Source organism: Bubalus kerabau, chromosome 22 (genome assembly GCF_029407905.1).
Source record: "Bubalus kerabau isolate K-KA32 ecotype Philippines breed swamp buffalo chromosome 22, PCC_UOA_SB_1v2, whole genome shotgun sequence".
Classification (NCBI taxonomy): Eukaryota; Metazoa; Chordata; class Mammalia; order Artiodactyla; family Bovidae; genus Bubalus; species Bubalus kerabau.
Window position 1 is genome coordinate 37,382,004 of NC_073645.1, and position 24,909 is coordinate 37,406,912.

The window sequence follows — 24,909 nt, forward strand, 5'->3', positions numbered from 1 at the left end:
CTGCTCGATGTTATGTGGCAGCTTGGATGGGAGGAGAGTTTAGAGGACAATGAATACATTTATATGTATGGCTGAGTCCCTTCGCTATTAACCTAAAACTATCACTACATTGTTAATCAGATATATCCCAATACAAAATATAAAGATCTAAATTTAAAAAAAAAAAAAAAGGAAGGGGATTAGAATAAGACAGAAAAGAACAATCCAAACAGAATGCTCCAGAGAAAAGCTTTATTCAAGTCATACAAGTTGATGGAAAGAAGTTCAGGGAACACAGGTAGGGTCTTAGAAGGTAGAACCTACCCATCCACATATAAACAGCTTTATTCAGAGAAGTAACACGGCTAGCACAAGACTTATCTGCCAAACCCTGCTCATGCCATTCTTTAGTGTCAGAACTCTAAGAAAACTCCTAGAACATACCCACAAACGTACTTCACCCTGACTCATTCTTGCACTGCCTCTCTCAGCACTTGCTTTTCTCCAAGTCCTTTTTAACCACAGTTTTGTTAATCACGGCAGCGGTCCCATGAGACCCAAGGATGGCAAGCTCTCCAAGGAGCCCCCACAGCTCAGGCTGATAAACTGAGACCCGGGAGGGGAATTCCGCTTCTTGAGATTAAACTCACAGTCGCTATTAGAGGTCTGAAAAGAACCCATGCTGCTCAAAGGCCAGTCTGAGACCGTAATAGTAAGAAAAGATGCCACTGGCTATTTTGAAGTTCAGGGCTGTAAAAGGTTTTAGAGCACAGTGGGTACAGACGGACAACTGTTTTTCTAATGAAGGAGAATTTTGTTCTTTCCATAATCTGGACTGATGTGGTGACTGTCAACTGCACCCTTTATCTAGAAGGGACAATTTATTGGATACAAAATTGGGAGTCTCTGACATGAGAGATGTCTTCAGGCAGAATCATGGTCCAGGCATTGCTTCATGTACTGGTCAAAACAGGGTAGGCAATACCTAAGAGATAATTTATTGTGGTGTAGAAAGAAAATTCTTTCTGTATAAATATATACATAACATCTTACTCTTTAACAGTTTAGAAATACATATGCTTTAGACTATATATGATATTAACATAGATCAAAAGAGTATCATTTATTAGTAAATAATAAACATAAATAGGTAAGTTTTTTTTCACTGCTAAGGAGGCAGAATCAAGAGTTTGGAGACAGGGGTTACTCTGAAAACAAATCCTAAGGAAATGTACGAGAACTCAACCAGAGGTAGATACTAAATAATGGATGAAACCAAAGCTAAAAATAAACAAAAGAGAACAACGTGATGGCTAAATGCATGGGCTCTGGATTAAGAAAACCTCACTCAGATCCTGGCTCTGCTGCTTCTGGTGGGCAACCTCAGGTAAGTTCTTCACTTATTTAAACCTTGGTTGCCTTGTGTGTAAAATGCATATAATAATAGTATCTCCCTTGTGTATCTGCTAAAGCTGGTAGTAGTCTCCTATACTTAGGAGGGGTTCTATACATGTTAATTCAAAGACTACATATTCAAACACTTACAGGACTGAAAATAGACATTAAAACAACAATTGAGGCAGTAGGTTGGTCCTGAGATATTATACTTGTGATACTTGTAACAATACTTGTGTATAAATTATGTTATCTACCTAAAGAAGGAGCCACAACTCAGATCCAGGCAATTACTGCTGTTTTAGAATGCTAGCTAAGGATTGCCAGGTGTTCAGATTTTTAGGGAGAAGGCAATGGCACCCCACTCCAGTACTCTTGCCTGGAAAATCCCATGGACAGGGAGCCTGGTGGGCTGCCATCTATGGGGTCACAAAGAGTCGGACACGACTGAGCGACTTCACTTTCCCTTTTCACTTTCATGCATCGGAGAAGAAAATGGCAACCCACTCCAGTGTTCTTGCCTGGAGAATCCCAGGGACGGGGGAGCCTGGTGGGCTGCCATCTATGGGGTCGCACAGAGTCAGACATGACTGAAGTGACTTAGCAGCAGCAGTAGCAGCAGATTTTTATGTGAACTCTCCCAATTTCAAACATTTGCAAGTAATTAAAAAAAAAAAAAAACTATCTGTATATCTCTGCCACAACCAAAAAAGAGAAAAAAAAAAAAAAAATAGCACATGTTCACAGGCCTGTGGTAGCCTATGGTTACCAGTCTGGGATCTATGTATTAGTTATTACAAGCCTATGATGTAAACCCTCCTACTCACCAAACTTAAACCAAACAGTAACAGTTGCGATTGATTTCAGGTACTGCTGCTGCTGCTGCTGAGTCGCTTCAGTCGTGTCCGATTCTGTGCGACCCCATAGACGGCAGCCCACCAGGCTCCCCCGTCCCTGGGATTCTCTAGGCAAGAACGCTGGAGTGGGTTGCCATTTCCTTCTCCAATGCATGAAAGTGAAAGTGAAGTCACTCAGTCGTGTACAACTCTGAGCGACCCCATGGACTGCAGCCCACCAGGCTCCTCCGTCCATGGGATTTTCCAGGCAAGAGTACTGGAGTGGGGTGCCATCGCCTTCTCCAGATTTCAGGTACTAGAGAAAGGCAATGGGGCAGAAGACTTTTAGAAGCATCGGAAGGTTTCACATACCAGATTCATACTTTCTTGTTTGCAGAACTGGATTTTAGTTATGGAATTTCTGTTATGAACCACCACAAAACAGCCATTATCCTCAGACTACTCAGCGTCTGATGCCAACAGCAGTGCTTCCAGAGCACATCTGACCAGCTTTTTCCTTGCCACAAAGGCAAGAGCGTGCCTTTTCTCTTACATTGCTTTCTTTATACCTACAATATACATTTATTTATCTTTAATCACTAGTAAGATACTACTATGCATTTTACTCTATATTTTTCCCCTTAATTTTTTGTTTCTTTCATGAAATTAAGATTTATCTACAGTGAAAAGTATAGATCAATGAGTTTTGACAAATGCTTTTGCCCATGTAACTCATATCTCTGTCAACATAGAGAACTCATCCATCTCTTCAGAAAATGCCCTGTGCTCTGCTCCAGTCACTCTCCACCCCCACATCAGAACAACCACTGTTCTGCTTTCTATCACCACTTTTCTCATTCTAGCACTTCATATACATACAACTATCCAGTATGTACCCTTTTCTCCCCAGCTTCTTTGGATCAGCATGTTTTTGAGATTCATCCATGTTTCCCCATTACATTTTGCCTCTCACATTTCCCCCAGTGCAAAAATCATAGCTTCTCTCCAGTATGCTATAAATCATCGTCTGACGTTATTATCCCAGGAGTGCTATGCATGCTAAGTTGCTTCAGTCATGTCCAACTCTGAGACCCTGTGGACTGTAGCCCACCAGGCTCCTCTGTCTATGGGATTCTCCAGGCAAGAGTACTGGAGTGGGTTGCATGCCCTCCTCCAGAGCAACTTCCCCATCCAGGGATCAAATCCACATCTCTTATGTCTCTTGCATTGGCAGGCGAATTCTTCACCACTTGTGCCACCTGGGAAGCCCCTATTATCCCACAGTAAACATCAGTTCATGAACTTTTGGAAATGGAAAGCAATGCAAAACTTACTTTTGGAGTCTTAAAACATACTAGTGTTGATATCATGTCACTGATTGGGGCAGGCCACGATCCAGGAGCCGCCTAAGTGGACGGTATTAGAGGATGGGAGAAGTACAGGCTATGCCAAATTGGAAGGGGCAGTGCTTGAGGGAGAGAATCTACTGGAAGAGCTACCTGTCTCTGCAAATACTGAATCAGAAAGAGGAGTGGGAATGGGGAAGTAGTCAATTATGCATGAGCATTTAGGAGGACAAAGGAAAGGGAAAGGACCCAGTCCAGGCTGAGATAAGGAAAACAAGATCGTTCTGCGATCTTCCCACAAATATAGGGTGTCCCACTAAGCCACTGCTCTCTTGCATGGATTCATACACCCAGTCACTCTGAGCATGGGCGTTGTTCACAGGCAGTGACTCCAATGGACAAGTGACCAGAATAAAAGGAGGGGGATGCTTAGTAAGGGGGAAGTAACTCTGTCATGTCAGGGGTTTGGTTAGAACCCCCAAAGATTAGAACTTGGGTGACTGGAAAAAAGTAGAGCCATTGAGAAAAGAGACATGGGGAAGAGAATGAGTTTGAGTGGAAAAGGTGATAATGAACTAATTTCAGATGTAATGAGTTTAAGATGTCATCAGAGCATCCATGGAGTGGTGACCAGTAGGAAACTGGGCATGCTGCTGTGCCTCCCAGGGGAGAAGTCAAAGCCTGAGATGTAGCTTTGCGGCATCCACCAAAGTGAGGGTTAAGGCCACGGGAATGAATGAAAGATGAAAGAACTCACTGGACTGTGAACTCCTTGAGAGCAAAAGTGGTCTCTCTCATTTCTGTGTCTGTTTCAAGGGAGATGCTTCACAGATATTTATGAACATTGGACCTTAAAATGAATACTACCTGGAAGTTACCTGGCAAAAATATTAAAATTCCCCATATATATTCAATTTACTGAAACTGACCCTCTGCACATAAATGCTCAAAACCTCTCAGCTCATTGCATTAACTAAATGATTCAACTCAGCAGTACTTCCCAGCATTCTAATTAAAGTCACATACATTTTATTGACTAAAGTTTCCAGTAAGAGCATAATGCTATTGCTTACCCTGCCAAGAAAAGAAGAGAAGCATTTAAAAAAAAACTTAAAAAAGACTTCACTCCATCTTTCAATTCATCAGAGAGAATTTGAAAATGTAGTAATTAAACTCACGTTAAGAAGATACAGGTTTGCAGAGAAGAGATTCAGAAAAACATTGGATTCTAAAGAATATGACCCCTTCCACAATCAACTTCATGATTATAAATGTGTACCCATCAGTAAAAATGTGCACGGAAAAACCTACACGTGGCATAAACCATGATCTGTAAAAGGGCAATTAAATCAGCACTTACTGAGCATTTCTTTGCACACAGCCCGGCAATAGGTATAAAATAGAAAACCTCAGTGCTTTGTTTTTCATTTTTTGATGGAAACCAAAGTACTCTTTAAAAGATTCCAATATAGGAACTTGCAAGACATAGCAAACAAAAATAGCCTACACCAGGATGAAGTGAGTGGTGGATGTCTTCAGCAGATGGATCATTTGGAGCTCTGTGTGTGTGTGTGTGTGTGTGTGTGTGCGCGCGCGCATGTGCATGCATGCGTTTCTGGGGTTCTTTATTTATTTTTTACAGAGGAGATAATGCCTTGGCACAATTAATTTTTAAACTTACATTGGCACATGGAGAAGCAGGGGGGAGGGGAGGGTGGGGAAGGGCAGGAAGTCTCAAGATAGAGAACAGAGCAAATGGTAATTCCAGAAGACTATAAAGGATAGGAAATGAGCTTTTTAGGAATAAGAATGACAAATGATGGCTTAAAAGATCAACATGTTAAGCATTAAAAATAAAGCAATTACACACTTGAAAGTGTGAACGTGAACGTCGCTCAGTTGTGTCTGACTCTTTGCAACGCCATGGACTATACAGTCCATGGAATTCTCCAGGCCAGAATACTAAGGTGGGTAGCTATTCCCTTCTCCAGGGGATCTTCCCAACCCAGGGATCGAACCCAGGTCTCCCGCATAGAAGGTGGATTCTTTACCAGCTGAGCCACCACAGAATCCATGAAGAAGACAGAAACACAGTCAGCCAACACAAACTGAGGAACACAGGCCAAAGGCAACATCACACAAGGTCAGCTGTCCACCCCAACTCCTGCTTCCCACTGTGACCTTCCCTAAATGCTGTCTCAGCCCCTCTGAGGTCTTCTCCATGAAGCTTTCTCTAAGTCTTCAACTCCTGAATTTGCCTGTCTCTAAATTGCTATTTTCCTTCCCAAAATATCAAAACGGATTTATGATCGAGGTTCAAGTTATCTCAAATATCTCCTTAGTTATACTTTTTACCACTTCAAGTTTTCTGTTATAGAAGGAATATACTGCATTAGAGAAAATTGGTAAGACAGGCACTGAAAACTATTACTAACACAGTTTTACCATTTGGAAATCACTTATTCTTCAGTATACTTTCTTTCAATTTTCTTCCTTTGAATTTATGCCAGATCATATTTCATATACAATTTATAACTTAGGCTTATCAAAACTTTCCCCATGTTATTCAAATCTATTAGTATGATTTTTAATGTTCAAATTTCAAGCATTTGGCTCAGTCAGTGAATTTTTTTCACGTGTCCATGTAACCACCTCCAAGATCAAGGTCTAGATCTGTGCCTCTCTCTGTGCGTGAAAACAACAGTAAGAAAGGAAATTAACCAGAGAAAAGAGAACATCTCAAGAAGATGTATATAACAAATTAAAAGACAACGTAAGACCCAGAAATCCCACTGCTGAGCTATACCCTGAGAAAACTATAATTCAAAAAGACACATGTACTCTAGTTTTCATTGAAGCACTATTTACAACAGCCAGGGCATGGAAGCAACCTAGATGTCCACTGACAAGGAATGGATAAAGAAGATGTGGTACATTTATACACTGAAATGTTACTCAGCCATAAAAAGGAATGAAATTGAGTCAGTTGTAGTGATGTGGATGAACCTGGAGTCTATCACAGAGAGTGAAGTCAGAAAGAGAAAAACAAATATTGCATAGTAATGCACATATATGGAATCTAGGAAAATGGTACTGTTGAACCAATTTGTAGGGCAGAAATATAAATGCGGATGTAGAGTATGGACTCATGGACACACTGTGGGAAGGTGAGGGTGAGACAAATTGAAAGATTAGCATTGTCATATATATACTGCTGCTGCTGCTGCTGCTTCTGCTAAGTCACTTCAGTCGTGTCCGACTCTGTGCGACCCCAGAGACGGCAGCCCACCAGGCTCCCCTGTCCCTGGGATTCTCCAGGCAAGAATACTGGAGTGGGTTGCCATTTCCTTCTCCAATGCATGAAAGTGAAAAGTGAAAGTGAAGTCACTTAGTCGTGTCCGACTCCTAGCGACCCCATGGACTGCAGCCTACCAGGCTCCTCCGTCTATGGGATTTTCCAGGCAAGAGTACTGGAGTGGGGTGCCATTGCCTTCTCCCATATATACACTACCATGTGTAAAATAGCTAGCTAGTGGAAAGCTGCTGTATAACACAGGGAGCCCAGCTAAGTGCTCTGTGATGACCTAGAGGGGTGGGACGGGAGGGTGGGAGTTTCCAGAGGGAGCAGATATATGTATACATATAACTGATTCACACCATCATACAGCAAAAACTAACACAATATTATAAAGAAATTATACTCCAATTAAAATAAGACAATGTAAGATAATAATAAATAGCCGTGAGAGTGGATTTATATGATTATGCTACCTGGGAAAAAATGCATTTTTCCAAGAAACTCAGGGGACTTCAAATGATGTTCTTAAAACCTACCAGGAATTTGTTTTAATTTTATTGCTACCCTCAGGTATGATAGTCATAAATGCTGATGGTAAATGAATAAACAGGTATTAAAGATTCTAAGCAAAAAAAAATCTTTATTTTCTAATAGTATTCTGGGCTTTGTTCTATCTTCAAATATGAGGGGAGCATAATGATTGCTAAGGAAAATCTAAGTGAAATACAATTGAGGTGGAAAAATATCCACTTGAATCCTGCATATTGTTTCCTTTAAAAAAAGAAAAACCTTTATTTTTATTTTAATTATTTATTTATTTGGCTGTGCTGGGTCTTAGTTGTGGCTTGCAAATTCTTAGTTGTGACATGTGGGATCTAGTTCCTTGATCAGGAATCAAACCCAGGCCCCCTGCTTTGGGAGTTCTGTGTCTTAGCCACTAGACTACCTGGAAAGTTCTTGCAAACTGTTTCTTAAAAGTTAAAAATAAATCATTCATATTAATCCCTCTGGTTCCTTTATACAAATCTAGGTCACATTAGTCAAATGCAACTTTTTTAGTGGCATAAAATCAAATCACTTTAATTAGTTACTTCATTTTCAAATGCTTTCTTCCTCATCCACCAACTAAGCAAAAATATTAACACTCTTAATAAACATGTTTTCAAATAGGCATTCAGAAGCAGAAATCATTTGTAGCAAGTAATACTTTTGAAGAGTGATGAGTTCTCATTCTGACTGGACCACATTAACCTGTGGTAAAATCTACCTTACTTGCTCCTTGGAAGAAAAAAGACGCTTGCTCCTTTGAAAAGCTATGACAAACCTAGAGAGCATATTCAAAAGCAGTTGCATTACTCTGCAAACAAAGGTCCATCTAGTCAAAGCTATGGTTTTTCCAGTGGTCATGTATGGATGTGAGAGCTGGACTATAAAGAAAGCTGAGCACTGAAGCATTGATGCTTTTGAACTGTGGTGTTGGAGAAGACTCTTGAGAGTCCCTTGGACTGCAAGGAGATCAAACCAATCAATCCTAAAGAAATCAGTCCTGAATATTTGTTGGAAAGACAGATGCTGAAGCTGAAACTCCAATATTTTGGCCACCTGATGAGAAGAACTGACTCATTGGAAAAAACCCTGAGGCTGGGAAAGACTGAAGGCGGGAGGAGAAGGGGACGACAGAGGATGAGATGGTTGGATGGCATCACCAACTCAATGGACCTGAGTTTGAGCAAGCTCCAGGAGTTGGTGATGGATAGGGAAGCCTGACGTGCTGCAGTCCAAGAAGTCACAAAGAGTTGGACACTACTGAGTGACTGAACTGAAAATCTACCTGTTGAATGACCACAAGTTTTTTCTTACTTCATATTTAAAACAAATTTTGTTGAGCTAAATTAATCTTCACTGCCTTGGAAACTATTACTCCTTTTTCAACAAGTCTTCCACAACTGATCCTTTCTTATTTCTTTCAATATTCCAGTCCAGTGGTCTTTAAACTAATGCCTGAAGTCTGGTTTTGTATTATAAATAAAGATTTGCTGGGACACAGTCATGTCTATCCATTTGCGTATTGTCTATAGCTTCTTCTGTGCTGTAACTATAGTTGAATAGCTGCAACAGAGACCACTCAGCTGACAAAAGCTAAAATATTTACTATCTTGTCCTCCACAGCAAAAGTTTGCTTTAGGCTGCTGCTGCTGCTGCTGCTAAGTCGCTTCAGTTGTGTCCGACTCTGTGTGACCCCATAGACGGCAGCCCATCAGGCTCCACCGTCCCTGGGATTCTCCAGGAAAGAGTACTGGAATGAGGTGCCATTGCCTTCTCCTTGCTTTAGGCTAGTCACATACAAACTGTTAAAAATCTATTGCTTAGCTTTTTGCTCTATAACCACTTCATTCATTAATTTCATCTGTAGATCATTTTCTCAAGTATGGCTTAGTAAAGTCCTTGAGGGTTAGAATTCTCTTTTCTTAAATCCAAATGAAAGCCTGGCAAGGTTAGCTGGACATAAGACTTTTATTTCTGTGAGTCTCAATAAGTGTCCTTTTATGCCGGGGCTGCTGCTACTGCCTAGAAGGCCAGATAGGTTGCCTCAGGGGCCCTAGTTTATCTTCCTCCCTTGTATCAAGCCTTTTGCCGTGTTATTTTGCAGTGCCCTCCCACTTTGACCATGTAACTTGCTCTGGCCTACAGAATAAAGAGGACAAAAGTGACCACGTGCTGGTTCCGAGCTTAGGTTCAAAGAGGTCAAGCATGTCTCTATTTGCTCTTTGTTCTGCTTCAGTGTGATGAGGGCATGATTGGGATAGTCTGCTGGTCCCAAGAGGAGGACGAGCAATGCACAGAGCAGAGCTACCTCCAAACATGTTAGCCTGCCAAACTGCCCCCTGATTCAGCAGAAAGCAGCTGACCCCCTGCCAACCCTGCAGACTCATGGAAAATGATGGATGATTACCGCTTTAAGTTTCCAAATTTTGGAATGGCTTATCAAGCAACAATAGCTAATTGATACAAGAGTATCCTGTCTGATCACGCTTACAGCTAGTACTGATTATTCCTTGGAATCTTAAAACCAAAAAAGAAAAAGTTGCAATATTTTTAGTGGCATGGTTTTCATGGGACCACACTAATAAAGGTAATATATATGATGCCCCTTTTTAGCCAAATATGAAAAGCAATCAACTACTCAACTAGAATTTAGTGACTATAAAGAACTCATGCAACTCAACAACAAAAACAAACAAATGGATTAAAAAATGAACAGAGGATCTGGATAGACATTTTTCCAAAGAAGATATATAAATGGGCAACAGGAAAATGAATCGCTAATCATCAGGGAAATGCAAATCAAAACCAGAAGGAGACATCAATTTACACTCATTAGAAGGGCTATTATCAAAAGACAAGAAATAATAAGTGTCGGAGAGACTGTTGAGAAAAAGAAATCTTCATACACTGTTGATAGGAATGTGAATTGGTACAGCCACTATGGAAAACAGAATGGAGATTTCTCAAAAAATTAAAAATAGAATTATCACACGATCAAAACTATTCCACTTCTGGGCATTTTCCAGAAATATAAAAACACTAATTCAAAATGATATATGCATCCCTATGTTTATCCCAGGATTATTTTTAATAGTCAAGATATGGAAACAACCTAAGTGGCCATCAACAGATGAATGAATAAAAAAGATGTGGTATGGCGGTGCTGGTGGCAAAGAATATGCCTGTCAATGCTAGAAATGGAAGAGACGTGGGTTTGATCCCTGGATTGGGAAGATCCCCTGGAGAAGGGAATGGCAACCCACTCTAGTATTATAGTCTGTAAAATTCCATGGACAGAGGAGCCTGACAGGCTACAGTCCATGGAGCTGCAAAGAGTTGTATGTGACTGAGCACACACACATATATACCATACTATAGTGTATTTGGAAGTCAAATTATAATATTGTACACGTGAAACTTATACAATGTCATATATCAATGTCATCTCAATTAAAAGAATTTAGTGAGCACACACCATGTATTCATTACTGAGATTTCTGAAAGATATAAAAACCACAGTTTCTAATATCAATGAACTCATAATTCTCTTGAAGGAGATTGAATGAAATGTGAGATAATTAGAGTATAAGATATTAACTGAGTGGGAAAATCTATGGAAACTTTGAGCTTCTGGTTAAACATGGTTCTGTGAACATGTGTTTATCTCTGTGTCTTCACAGAACCCCAAAAAGAACAAGAGAGGAGCAACATCAGCAGACAAATATTTGGAAGCTTCCAGTTTGGAAGCTGGAAAGTGAATGGATGACATAAGAAAAGAAGGAGGAGAAGCTGAAACTTAGCCTGGAGTGGGAACAACTCTTGGGGCAATCCAGGAAAGGCTGGTGTCCAAGGTACCAAGTAACGCTGAAGGCCAGGATGAAGAATGAGGATGAGATGAACAAGATGAGGTGAACAGGAAGATGGGATGTTGTCTTTATGAAAGAGTCAACCTCTACACCCCCTCCATTTCTTCTCTCTGCGGGAGACTGACCCTCACTGATAAAGATGAAAAACAAAACAGTCAAAAATCCCACCTCAAAGAGCCACATTCTGTTAATAGAAACGTCAGTTTTGATCACATTAGGAAGTCAGGCCAGAAAAACTCCAGAATCCTAGCCTCTTACTCCTTTGTCTCCAATTCTTGACAGAAGATACTATTTGACTTTCAAAACTAGGAACATGTACTACTTTGGTGAAAATAAAATGAATAAATAAAACTGATGATAGTAGTTACTGCCTAGGTTTGTCTTTCATAAAGTATTTGAAATTTTGACAGTGAAAGCTTACACTTGTATGTTTGTATAATTTAAAATAAATAAAACACACACATAAAAATAAAATAACCAAACTAGAATCAAGGCCTATGGATTCCAAAGCACTATTTAACAATAAAAATAATTTAGAAGCAGCTGAATTACTCAGTTGGTGCCATAATTGCTAATGCTAGAACCCATTCATTATTACAAATTAGACACCATGCCTTGGGTTTTATAAACATCCTCATTTAATCTCACAATCTCATAAAGCAGGTTGCCCTACTAGCTCCATTTTATAGATGAGGAAACTGAGGTTTGGAGAAATGCAGACATTTTCTCACGGTTACTTGGTGAGTAGGCATCAAAGCCATGATGTGAACAAAATCTTGCTGTTTCTAGAGTTCAAGAACTTAACGTTGCGTCCAGAAGGAACACAGTTTGCTTCTACAGGTCCCAAATCATATATTTACATTAGGAAAAAATAACTCTGAAATTCACCAAAGAATAGTCATTTTAGCAAGAGGAAAACAAATCCCCAATCCTTGGGGCCCTGGCAGTGCGGGGTGGCAGGTAAAGATGATTCCCAAGGACCAGAGGCATACTGATCCAATGCTGGGGCCATGGTGAGAGGTGACCTGTGGTCAGATTGCACCCTGATGAAATCAGTGGGGTCATTTATATCCCAAGGAGCCCTTGGGGGCTTTCCTAACTTTCATCCTAACCACTTTAGGTGACTACATCTTCTTTTTTAAAAAAGCAAAATATACTTGATTATAAAGATGTGTTACTTTCAGGTGTACAGCAAAGTGACTCAGTTACAAACATATATTTCTTCAGATTTTTTCAATTATAGGTTAAGATAATGAAAATAGTTCCCTTTGCTATACAGTAAATCCTTGTTGTTTATCTACTTTATATATAGTAGTGTGTATATGTTAATCTCCTATTCCTAAATTGTCCCTCCCTATGCTTCCCTCTTTGGTAACCATAAGTTTGTTTTCTATGTCTGTGAGTATGTTTTTGTTTTGTAAATAAATTCATTCTGTATCATTTTTTAGATTCCACGTATCAGTGATGTCATATGGTATTTGTCTTTTTCTTTCTGACTTATTTCACTTAGTATGACAATATTTGTGTTTATGCTTAGTCACATCCTTTATGCTTAATCACATCCTACTCTTTGTGATCCCATGGACTGTAGCCCACCAGGCTCCTCTGTCTGTAGAATTTTCCAGGCAAGAATATTGGAGTGGGTTGCCATTTCCTACTCCAGGGGATCTTCCAGACTCAGGGATTGAACCTGTGTCTCTTGCATCTCCTATACTGGCAGGCAGATTTTTTACCACTGCACCAACTAGGAAGCCCACGATAATCTCTAGGTTCACTCATATTGCTGCATATGGCAAAACTTCATTCTTTTTAATGACTGAGTAATATTTCATTGTGTGTGTGTGTGTGTGTGTGTGTGTGTGTGTGTGCGTGTATGTATCAGCTCACTCAGTTGTGTCTGATTCTTTGTGACCCCATGGACTGCAGTACGCCAGGCTTCCCTGTCCATCACCAACTTCCAGAGCTTGTTCAAACTCAAGTCCATCGAGTCAGTGATGCCATCCAACCATCTCATTCTCTGTCTTTTTTATCCATTTATCTATTGATGGACACTTAGGTTGCTTCCAGGTTTTGGCAACTGTAAACAGTGGTGCTATGAACACTGGGGTGCCAGTATCTTTTCAAATTAGAGTTTTCATCATTTCCAGATATATGCCCAGACGTGGGATTGCTGGATCATATGGTAGTGGTATTTTTAGTTTTTTAAGGGCCCTCCATACTCTTTTTCATTCTGGCTACACTAATTTACATCCCTTAGGTAAGTACATCTCCTTACATTTTCTATTCCAATACTGATATTCTTCACTGGGCCCTGGTCCTTACTAACTTCTCATGCTGGTTAGCTGCCCAGCACATCTTTGGCACACACCTGCCAGTGGTACTTCCAAGACTACAAATCCTAAATGACAGAGATTTGTTCTGAACAATACCTAGCACAGTGCCTGCCGCCTGCTGAACGATGCCTAGTAAATTAATGATGACATACAGAAGGTTAATGGGCCACTCTAATGCCAAGGCAGGGGAGGGCTCTAGGACACATCTGCAGTCCTACCTGATGAAACTGCCAGTTAGAGGCAGACTGTTATGGCGAGAGTGCCTTTAAAGTCAGAGAGTAAGTAAAGACGTGGGTGAGGCCGGGAGCCTCCAAAGTGAAGTGACTAATGAAATCCATGAATCTGTATGTGCATTTGAACTACACAGTATATATGAAAAACAGACAAAAGGGACCATTTAAACCATTTAAAAATAGTCCATGGAGGAACTTTCCTGGTGGTCCAGTGGCAAGACATCAAGCTCCCAATGTAGAGAGCATGGGTTCAATCCCTGGGTGGAGAACTAAGATCCCCCATCCCAACAGGGCATGGCCAAAAAATAAAAATACAAATGAAAAAATACTTTACAATTAAAAAACAATATAAAAATAATCCATAGAGATGTGTTTCCACTGAATAATACCACTCGCTAACACCCTGAGATTTTCCCAGGAGCACTGTATGTCCCACTTCACCTTGTATTTCTGCCACTTCCATTCATGCCTCACGTGAGGTATGGGTCCCCTGCAAAGTATTATAAAGAAAAGTAATACCAGGCTTGGGGAGATTCTATTCCACTCAGATCTTTGTGGTATGAGGTGTGATCACAAGCCCAGGGAGCCTGTCAACAGTGACTGTGGGGGAGGTGGGACTCAGACAGAAATTCTCAGGGCCCTGCTTGTCACTGAGAGCTTTATACAAACTCAACACTCAGAGCTCCTGGGCCTGCTCCTACTGCTCGGGCACATCTCTGGCAATGTCATGCTCTAATAGACCCACTGGCTAGTGACCTTGACAGAGCTCATTCATTATGGCAGCTATTGATTACCTCTTAAAGCAGAAAATGGGCTTCCCTGTTGGCTCAGATGCTAAAGAATCTGCCTGCAATGCCGGAGGCCTGGGTTCAATCCTTGGGTTGGGAAGATACCCTGGAGAAGGGAATGGCTACCCACTCCAGTATTCTTGCCTGGAGAATTTCATGGACAGAGGAGCCTGGTGGGTTACAGTCCAAGGGGGTCACAAAGAGTCAAATACAACTGAGCAACTAACACTTTCACTTTTTCACGTGACGCAGTAAAACCTGCCCAGCACTCCACTGTCTCACAGGGAATCTAAAAGGAGGGCCAGTCAACACACTGTGTTTCCCCTCCCTTTTTTGGAAATGCATTATATTTAGAGTTGTCTTGTTAAATCTCGATATTCTGAATTAATATCCTTACTCTGACCCCAACCTTTGAAGTAGGTTAGTGATGGAGAAGTATGTGTCAGCAGTCAGATTTTAATATGAAAGAGAGGCTGGGTGGCTCAGATGCCTAAATGACTGTTAATTGTATGCAAACACTAGCTCTCAGCATATCCTTTAGTGCAGAAGATAGTAAATCGCTGTATCAAAGTCTTATATCAACAGTCCTCTAAGTAGTTAATGCTTTCAAGACGTTCCAGGAGAGGCCAGAGTGATGCACTCATTACAGAGGGATGGATGAGGAGTTGAAAACCTGGTTGTTTTAAAGCATCGGAACCCAGCTACCAGGTAAGATACCAAATTTAAGCATAGTCAAACAGGTTTATTAGTTATTCTTTCAAAACACCCTTCTATTTTTAAAAAGAGTCACTAAAAATATTGTCAATATTCTCTATGGAGAGTACTTTTAAAACAAAGCAGAGTAGTGAAACTCCTTGTTAGGAACATAATGTGTGCCTCTTTTTAAGCCTCAGAATAATTTGTCAACTTCCAATTTAATTATGACTGAGATTCAAGTCAACTGTTGAGGGTTCTGGGGATACACTCTCCATAGATTCCAGCCAGTAGCAAGTAGAAAGATTCCAAATGCACTAAAAATATACCATGGAAAGGAGGGGAGCAGGAAAAATGGAAAAAAAGAAAAAATGAAATTCTTTTAAAAGAAAAATTTCTTTTTCTTTCTGGTGACCACTAAATATATAATCTGACATGACTTACTCTGCTATAAACTTATTCTGTTTATAATCTCTCTGTCATGTAAGATTTTCCAAAACCTTCCTTATCTTTCCTGGAAATCAAAATTAAAACCTACCCATTTTACAGTGCAAGGAAAACAGAGGGTTTCAAATTTATTCAAATAGAGAAATATAGACATCTTGAGACAGTCTAGTTTTATCTCTAAGACCCGTTTCAGTTAAGAAAAGCCATCGAATCATAGTTTCCAACTCTAAATATCAGTACTCTGTTAATACTAATTAATATGTACAGTGTTATCATTAACATTCAGATTCTATCTTCAAAGAAAGCCCAGAGAGTGCCAAAGAATCCAGAGGCCTTTTGTAAACATCAGGTGATGTTACACTTTAGAATGAATTGGGGAAGAAAAAGCTGTGACTAAGTTGCTGGCTTCCTGCCCACCCAGGGCCATTGTCAGCTTTCAGTTTAATTATTCTGATGTTTGTCAACTTTTGCCTTCCCAGTAAATGTTGAAGGCGGATCATTAAAGAACATGATGCCACATTTCCAGATTTTTCAGTCAGCATTGTCTTTCAAAATAATGTTCATTTACAGGAGGAAATTTTATGGCACAGAAAGCCCTCATGAATTATTCATCAGCTACAGAGCATGCCAACATTCAATTTCTTTGTACCTCTCGGTGAGTGTGTACATGTGAAGTGGAGCATGCCTTGGCTGTCTAGTCCTACAGGAAGGCAAACTCGAGCTCACCGGAGGTCCTGGTAAACAGAGAAGAGCAGAGTCTTCAAAAGTAAAGGTGGGAGGTACAAAGTGTTTCTGCCTTACATGGGATTGATTACCTGATAGTCTACTCTCCAGAAACCAAAACAAGTTACGATCACTTGCTCTAAGGTCTAGTATCAAAAGAATCAGCATGAATTGATATGGTCTGCTGGTTTCAATACAGCAGCCTGAAAGATTGCCTTGGGATGCCTCTGAGGCTGTGGCGTTGGCTGTGGGTCCCTGGGGATGCTGAGCAAGGGAGCTGGGTCCCTCCTGAAGCCATTCTCCCCAGGGTACCAACTCTCTCATAAAGCACAACTGTAGGGGATGCATCCTAGGGACAGCATCCCTATGAAAATGGAATATTTCCTGCCACATCAGTAAATAAGGATGTCACAGTCATCAGTGATTATAGCCCTCCAATGTGAGTTGGTGAGCCCTCAGGCCACTCAGGAAGGAGAATACCTGCCATCGAGCAGCCACAAGACTGCAGCCACTCCCTGTGGTGAGCCCCAAGGGAGCTCAGGATGTGATAAACACAGGCTACTGGCCCCAGATAGCTGAGGTGCATATGAAAGGAATAAGTTCAGTGAGCCCAGACTCTTGTACCTTCCCATACAAACAAACGTGCTAAATTCCTTAAGCTGGGATATGTAGTTTTCTTTAATTAGCGATAATTTTTCACGTTCAGACTACCTGCTTTTTGTTGCAAAACTTCTATGTAACTTGGTTCCTCCTCTTGCCTCCTCAGAGACGTTCTCTCAGGGTTACTTGAGATGCTGCCTCCTGGTATTGAAGTCTTAAAATGTCCACTGAATAAACCATAACTCTCAGCTTTTAGGTTGTGAATATTTTTAAGCCAACCCCTAGCTCAAACAAAGTGTCCGTTGTACCCAATCTACGCAGACAAAAACAACATAACATAAGGAGATGGGAGAATTCACCTCAAAGCTATGTTAACACAGATATACTGGCATGGAGATGGGGGATATGAGGGAAAGAGTACATAAGCAAAATGCAGATCACAGATTCTCACTCACAGTCACTGAGGACCCCCAGTGTGCTCCAACAGACCAACCTACCCAAATTTAACTTAATGGAGCTGGACTCCTGCTACATAATCGTCATATCCATTTTTTAAAACCCCATTCTAATGATATTTATAAATGTTTAAAGAGTAGTAAATAATAATATTTATAAATATGCTTAAATAGTGGTAAAAAACCCACCTGCAGTGGTAAGGAACCTGCCTGCCAATGCAGGAGACATAAAAGACTCAGGTTCGATCCCTGGGTCAGGAAGATCAAGGAAATGGCAACCCACTCCAGTAATCTTATCTGGAGAATCTCACGGACAGAGGAGCCTGGAGGGCTATAGTCCATAGGGGTGCAAAGAGTCGCACATGACTGAAGCAACTTAGCACAGCACATAAGTATGCTAGTATTAACATATGCATATTATACAAGCATGTGTTTGTATTAACTTCAAGGGTTAATATAATAAGTGCACAACTATTTTAACCAATGAAAAGTCCTTGCAGCTCTCCTTATCTTTAAATGCACAGCCCACCCCAGACAGCACACGTGACAAGTTTATGAAAAAGACAGCCAAACCTCGGTGGTCTTCGAGGATGTGATGAGGGTCCATGAGCTCAATGGGTTCCGAGGTCACGTGCACAAAGCTCTAAGGCTTCAGCTTTCCTTCCCGAGGTGGCTGACACACAGAAGCGCAGCATCCACTCCTCAAAGGGGAGGCCTGGGCCCTGGTTCTCCTTCCATGAGTCTGCGGGCTGAGCTGGACTCCAGGGAGGGTGTGCCACCCCGAGGGTGTGTCACAGAAGCTCAGGAAGAATGAGGAGTTTCCTGGAGTCTAGCTCCTTCCTCCAGCACAGAGTCCTCATCTCCTGACCCTCCCCACTCTGTCTCCTGTGCTAATTCTAAAGACCACTCCAAACAGCACATCAGTTCACTGACATCACAGCTGCAGAACACCATCCTTGTTGCAAAGACACTATTAAAACATGCCCGGAACGTTCCATGGGTTTTCCGCTGCTCTGAATCCAGATTTATATCTCTGTGATTGCACAATAACTCAAACACAGGAGACAAAGAAAGAAAAGGATCGATTTTCCCAAGCCTTCTGCCTCCTCTTTTCACTTAATGAATTATCATCTCACCAGATGGGCTTTTAGTACTTTTTTTTTTTGTACTAGGATTTAGCAAAAATACTCCAACTTGGGGAGGCTCATTTTACTATCAGCCTGGTTGTTCATCATGGCTTTGGATGTTGTTCCCAGACAAAATGCTGGTCTGAGGCCAGTCATGGACTTTGAGTCCTTTTGTATTAGGTAAAGGCTGTATGAAAACAATGGCCCCATCCGGTAAGGTTCAGGAAAGAGGCCTTTTTTTCCTTTAGTAGTCAGTAATGCCCTGATGCAGGGCTGGATTACCCCCCACCCACAGTCCAATTTTTCTCCCAGTTATTTTTGAACACCAAGGCTTTTGCAAATTAGAAATGTTATGAAGACTGTTTAAATGGGAAAAGATACTTAGGACAAATATCCCCAGCTTCAGATGCATTTATAGGCTAAGACGCAGAAGGAAACTAGCATAACTGTTTTAAACGTGAGAGCAGATCGTTTGATTCCTGCAAGAGACACAAACTCCAGCAGCCATTCTGAAATAGTAATTTAACATAAGGCACATAATTTACCCAATGAAAAGGAAAGACTACATGATCACATTGTTTAAATATAAAGCTTGATTAATTGAACATTCTCAGCTTACTTTCTTCTCCGTCTAGGTGGGTTTTTTGATTTGTTTTGAAATGGCTTTGGGCCATACTCTGGGGTCACCCCACCCTCCCTTCCTTGAGTCCAGGCCACTGCCTGGAACTCTGTATCCCTGATAACATCCGCCTGACTTGGCCAAAGCACCAGGCGCCAGGCAAAAGATCACAACTGGACCACTCGTTGATAAAATGCTTGGCATTTGCAGAGCTGTCGTTTGTTAGCTGCTGCCAAAGGCCAGTTGCATTTATTGAAATCTTCTGATTACACCTAATGCCCAACATGCTCACGACTGATTTCAGAGTTTAGCCCTAATGCTTTTTGTGTTAGTGTCTCAGGATTGTTACCATAAGGATAGAACAGAAGTCTTTTATAGTTGCATTTTTTTTCTCATTAGTTTTCATTTCAATTCTAATGGAAGCTAGTTTTTCCTATGTCTTTGAAATCTCATATTATAATCCCTATAACTGATTTTAAATGAAAGGGAGGAGAAGAAGCCATGTGTAGTGTTGTAGCACTTTTCTGAGGCTAAAACAGGATTCTAGCTACTTGCCTGGGTTCCCTGCCTTTTATAAGGCAGGACAGCCCCGAGAGGGGGTGGGACATGATTCAACACGGAAACTTTGACTCTTTGATGAGTTAGACAATAAAGTAGTTCCTTCCTGCTTGTGGGCCTCCAAATTTGACTTCTGTTAGCTGAACCAGAGATACTCTGGCAGTTAATCAGAATGCAGACACCTATTGCTTAAAAACTGTTTACACAACTGTCTTCCAATTAAAAAGCAATGGTACACTTACATTGTCATTCTACAATCAGAGACACTGCTGTGTGTTCTTTACCTTACATAACTCAGTCACCTGAGGAAGCTGCAGCAGAAATCTTTCCCTAAAGATGCTCTTCGGAAGTCTTCCCAGGAAACCAAAATTAATCAATAAAAAATTACATATTCACCTATATTTGAGAAATGCTTCATTAAGCATTGTTCAACAGGGAGCTTCTCAGAGACCTTGATAAGCATGTGTGCCTTGTAACTCTTTGAGAGAAAAATAAAGTAAGAAGCATTTTCTAAATTTATTCGATGAGAGAATGCCCAACCCCAACACAAAGATTAACTGACCACAAAACTGAGTTTGGAAACTGTACTAACGAAGCAGAGGGCTAGCAAGGAATGTAAAGATCAGAGAGCAATCTTAGAGCCAGAGGAATTCAGGAACTTGCCAAGGCCACACAGAATGTATAAGGAGGAGAATTCTGACCAGCAACATTCAGTCCTGTTATCTGGATGGCTACCATAGGCCTCAGTGCCTGGTTCTGTTTGCAAGTCAAGTCTGGTCCCCAGTGATGCTAAGCTTGGAACATAGATACTGCGTGTTCCTAGGCAAACAACACATCTTAAGGCAAATTATGTTAAAAGACTGGGCCTAGGAGATGCCGCCTACCATAATACAATTTAACGACAGAGCTGAGAGTAAAAAATAGCAGATATCAATAACAAAACACCCACAGGGCCCTGGCCTCATCTTTTAAACTGAGCAGAAGAGACAGAAACTTGAAGCAAATTTAATTCCCTAAGAAGAATGATTCTATTGGGAAAGATGGAAACTAAATTTCTCAAAAGGTCATATTCAATAAGGATGAAGACCCCTCTAGACCCTAATGAGAAAAGCACAGGAAGGAAAAACGTTAAGACTGATTTGTCATTTCCCTTGAACTTGTGTTCCAATGTTATCTGGTTATACGCCTAGATAATTGCCCCAACCCAAGCTCAGCTACGTGACTCCATGAGAAAGAACAATGTCAAGCACTAAAAGAGGCCCCCTGGTCCCCAGGCAGGCCCTCGGGTGGCAGTAAGGCAGCACTGAAGCCACGAGGAGAGGGTGACGAGGCCACCACGCAAAGGCGAGCGGGCCGGGCCGGGCCAGGAGACCACTGCCATGAGCAGCTCCTCGGGCACCCTGAACCTGGGCAGCAAGATCAGCATCATCTTCAAGGCGCAGATCCACTGTGAGGGCATCCTCTACACCATCGACTGGGACAATGCCACCGTGGTGCTCGCCAAAGTGAGGTCCTTTGGTACTGAAGACCGTCCCACAGATAGGCCTGCCACCCACCTAGAGAGGAGATTTATGAGTACATCATCTTCTGGGGAAGTGATGTCAAAGATATTACTGTGTGTGAACCTCTGAAAGCTCAGCACATGCTCCCTCAGGATCCTGCTGTCCTTCAATCTTCCCTGGGCTTGGTTTGGGCTCCTCCTTCCAGCCACAGGTGCCTTACAGCCCCTTCCGAGGGATGCCACCCTACAGCCAGCTGGTGGGCAGCTCCCTGCTTAGCCAGCAGTATGCCGGCCTCCTTGGGTTTAGGAGCTAGATTTCTGTCTGTCTCAGTCGGCAAGAGCCCCATGGTGGAGCAGGCCGTCCAGACTGGATCTCTTGATAACTTGAACTCCAAGAAGCTGTTACCTGGCTAGGGCACCGTGGGCATGCAGCTCAATAGGTGCCCAGCCCCACCCACAGCAAGGCTGCCACCGATGTAGCTCAGAGGCAGCTGTGCAAACTCAATGGCAGGTGAACGACAGAGAACAGAAGACCTCAGAGGAGGCGCTCAGGGAACAGATGAACAAGGAGGGCAAAGCCGTCCAACTAACATCAAGGAAAACACAATCAAGTTTGAAGGCGACTTTGATATTGAGAGGGCAAATGCCCAGTTCAGCCGAGAAGAGCTGGACAAGGAATTTAAGAATAAACTGAATTTTCAAGATGACAAAGCCAAGAAAGGGGAAGAGAAGGACCTGGACGTGGTGACCCAGAGTGAAGAGGCCCCTGCTGAGGAGGACCACTCGGGGCTCCGGTGCTACTACGACAAGTCCAAGTCCTTCTTTGACAACATCTCTTCTGAACTCAAGACCAGTTCTAGGCGGACGATGTGGGCTGAGAAGAGGAAGCTCAACATGCAGACCTGCGGGGAGTCAGGGAGGTTCCTCCGAGTACATAGTTTCTGGGGTGGATTTCGAGGGGGCAGGGGCAACAGTGCAACCCACCATAACCCAACTTCCCACAGAGCTGAGACCGGCAGGGTGTAAGGAGGTGGCCGAAGTTTCTTGCTGAAGTGGCACCGGCGCCAGGCTGTGTCTAAGAGGACGATGGAGAATGAATGCTGCACTTACTGGGGGAGACATGGTCACTTCATTTACTGAATTTGGAAAGTCCATGCTACCACTTACGTTTTGAACTGAACTTGGACGTGGTCTGAGTTAGAACCTCTTGTTTGGGGAAGTGTACATGGGAAACAGCTTTGAGGTAGTCTAACTTATTTTTCCTTTTTGGTTGTGCACAGCCTGATTCTAAGGTTTTGGTGTTCCGCAGAAGGGTTCTAGAGTGAAAGTGTGATCCTCACTTTGTGACCTTTCTTGGACAGCTTTGACTTTGAAGGCGGAACCAAATCTCATTTGGCAAATGCAAAAAAAAAAAAAAAAAAAAAGAACTAAAAGAACTTGCAGTTCACCACCACTTAAACAGAAAGCAATCTGATGGTGGCTTCATCCGGATTTGTACGGTCTTTATGGCATACAATGATCTCTGTGCTACTCGAGCCAGTTTCTGCCGATGATTTCCAAGTGGATCCCATGTCATTATTTTTGTGACTGGAAATGAAGTTTTATAGACTTTACTAAGATAATAACAATGCCTATAACATATGGATGTGATGTATCTCAGCTTCATAAACTGCAAATAGAACAGCCTTATTATAATTCACAGCTCACATTTACATGGGGCTCACTTTGTCTCTGCAAAGGCTGCAGTGAAGGACCACCATCATGGCAAACTGCTCCCCCAACCTCACACCCACCGTGTACAACAGTGTTCCATGCTCATACTGGAGTTGCCATCTGACACTTACTTTAGACCCCACTTCTTCTTAACTTTTTATTTTGTATTAGGTTATAGCCAGTTAATAACACTGTAACAGTTGTAGGTGAACAGTGCAGGCATTCAGCCATACATATATATAAATCCATTCTCTCCCAGCATCCCCTCTCATCTAGGCTGCCACATAGCGTTGAGCAGAGTTTCATGTGCTATAAGTAGATCCTTGTTGGTTATCTGTTTTTACATGTCCATCCCAAACTCCTTAACTACCCCTGTCCCCCATCCTTCTGTCCAGCAACCATAAGTTCATTTAGGTCTGTGATAGACCCAACTCCTTTCTTGTTCTGGCCCTATTGTAACTCACCAGTGATCCTAGGCCAATCACCAAACTAACTTCTAAATCTGTTCAATGGGCAACTAATACCTGCTCTATCTACATCAGAAGAGTTAAGAGACAACAGGGCTACCCAAAATTTCTATCTTTTTCTTTTCTTTTTCTTTCTTCTCTTCTTTTTCTTTCTTCCTTCCTTCCTTCATTTTTTTCTTTCTTTTCCTTTCCTCTTTTATTGGTCAATACTTGCCAAAAAGGACTTTAAGTGAAATTTCAATAAACTGGACTCCCCACATCAAACAATAAGATGGATAGAAATAGGGTAGCTGGTACATGGGAACCCATCACCTGAATTTAAGGTTATCCTCATCGCTGCCAGATGCTGACCCTTAATATTTGCCACCAGCACCCCAAAACTGGACTAATATTTTTCAAGCAGTTATTCTATACCAGGGACTAAGACAAGCATTCTTTTTTTTTTAAATTAACTTTATTTTATTTAACTTTACAATATTGTATTGGTTTTGCCATATATCAAAATGAATCCGCCACAGGCATACATGTGTTCCCCATCCTGAACCCTCCTCCCTCCCCATACTATCCCTCTAGGTCGTCCCAGTGCACCAGCCCCAAGCATCCAGTATCGTGCATCGAACCTGGACTGGCGACTCATTTCATATATGATATTATACATATTTCAATGCCATTCTCCAAAATCATCCCACCCTCTCCCTCTCCCACAGAGTCCAAAAGACTGTTCTATACATCAGTGTCTCTTTTGCTTTCTCGTATACAGGGTTATTGTTACCATCTTTCTAAATTCCATATATATGTGTTAGTATACTGTATTGGTGTTTTTCTTTCTGGCTTACTTCACTCTGTATAATAGGCTCCAGTTTCATCCACCCCATTAGAACTGATTCAAATGTATTCTTTTTAATGGCTGAGTAATGCTCCATTGTGTATATGTACCATAGCTTTCTTATCCATTCATCTGCTGATGGACATCTAGGTTGCTTCCATGTCCTGGCTATTATAAACAGTGCTGCGATGAACACTGGGGTACACGTGTAAGACAAGCATTCTTAAGTGTTGTGTTTCCTCATAACAGCCTTAGTAGGTAAGTGCTTGGAAGAAGGGTATTATAAACCTTTCTTTAACATATGCAAAGACTAAGCCTAGAGAGAAAGCAATTTTTCTCAAAGTTGCAGCTTGTGGTCAGGGGAACAGGGACTTGAACTCAGGTCCACCTGTTCATTACTGTATTACAGTGAGGTGTGATAAAGAGGCTAAACCGCAATATCCTTGAGCCTTCTCCACATCACTCTGTGTGCAATTAAGCAGTATCAATGCTGTTATTTGTGTGAACCTTTTCAAATAAAGAGGAACTAATTCAAAGCAGAATGTGCTTAGTGGTTGTCA

General features: G+C 41.6%; 1 protein-coding gene and 1 pseudogene across 4 annotated transcripts in view; one reads left to right on the top strand and one right to left on the bottom strand.

Annotated features, from left to right (window-relative positions):
* Positions 1 to 24,909, bottom strand: part of ABLIM1 (actin binding LIM protein 1) — a 330,589-nt gene that overhangs the window by 222,821 nt on the left and 82,859 nt on the right. Inside the window, exon 1 of one of the 4 annotated variants that reach the window (XM_055560656.1) lies at positions 18,112 to 18,489. The exons of the other annotated variants lie outside the window; for them this stretch is intronic. Coding sequence (XP_055416631.1) covers positions 18,112 to 18,145 — 34 coding nt within the window. The 5' untranslated portion in view covers positions 18,146 to 18,489. Of the gene's footprint in view, positions 1 to 18,111; positions 18,490 to 24,909 lie in introns of those variants that run through there. 4 annotated transcript variants of the gene reach the window in all.
* LOC129636906 (protein LSM14 homolog B-like) lies at positions 21,222 to 22,369 on the top strand (annotated as a pseudogene).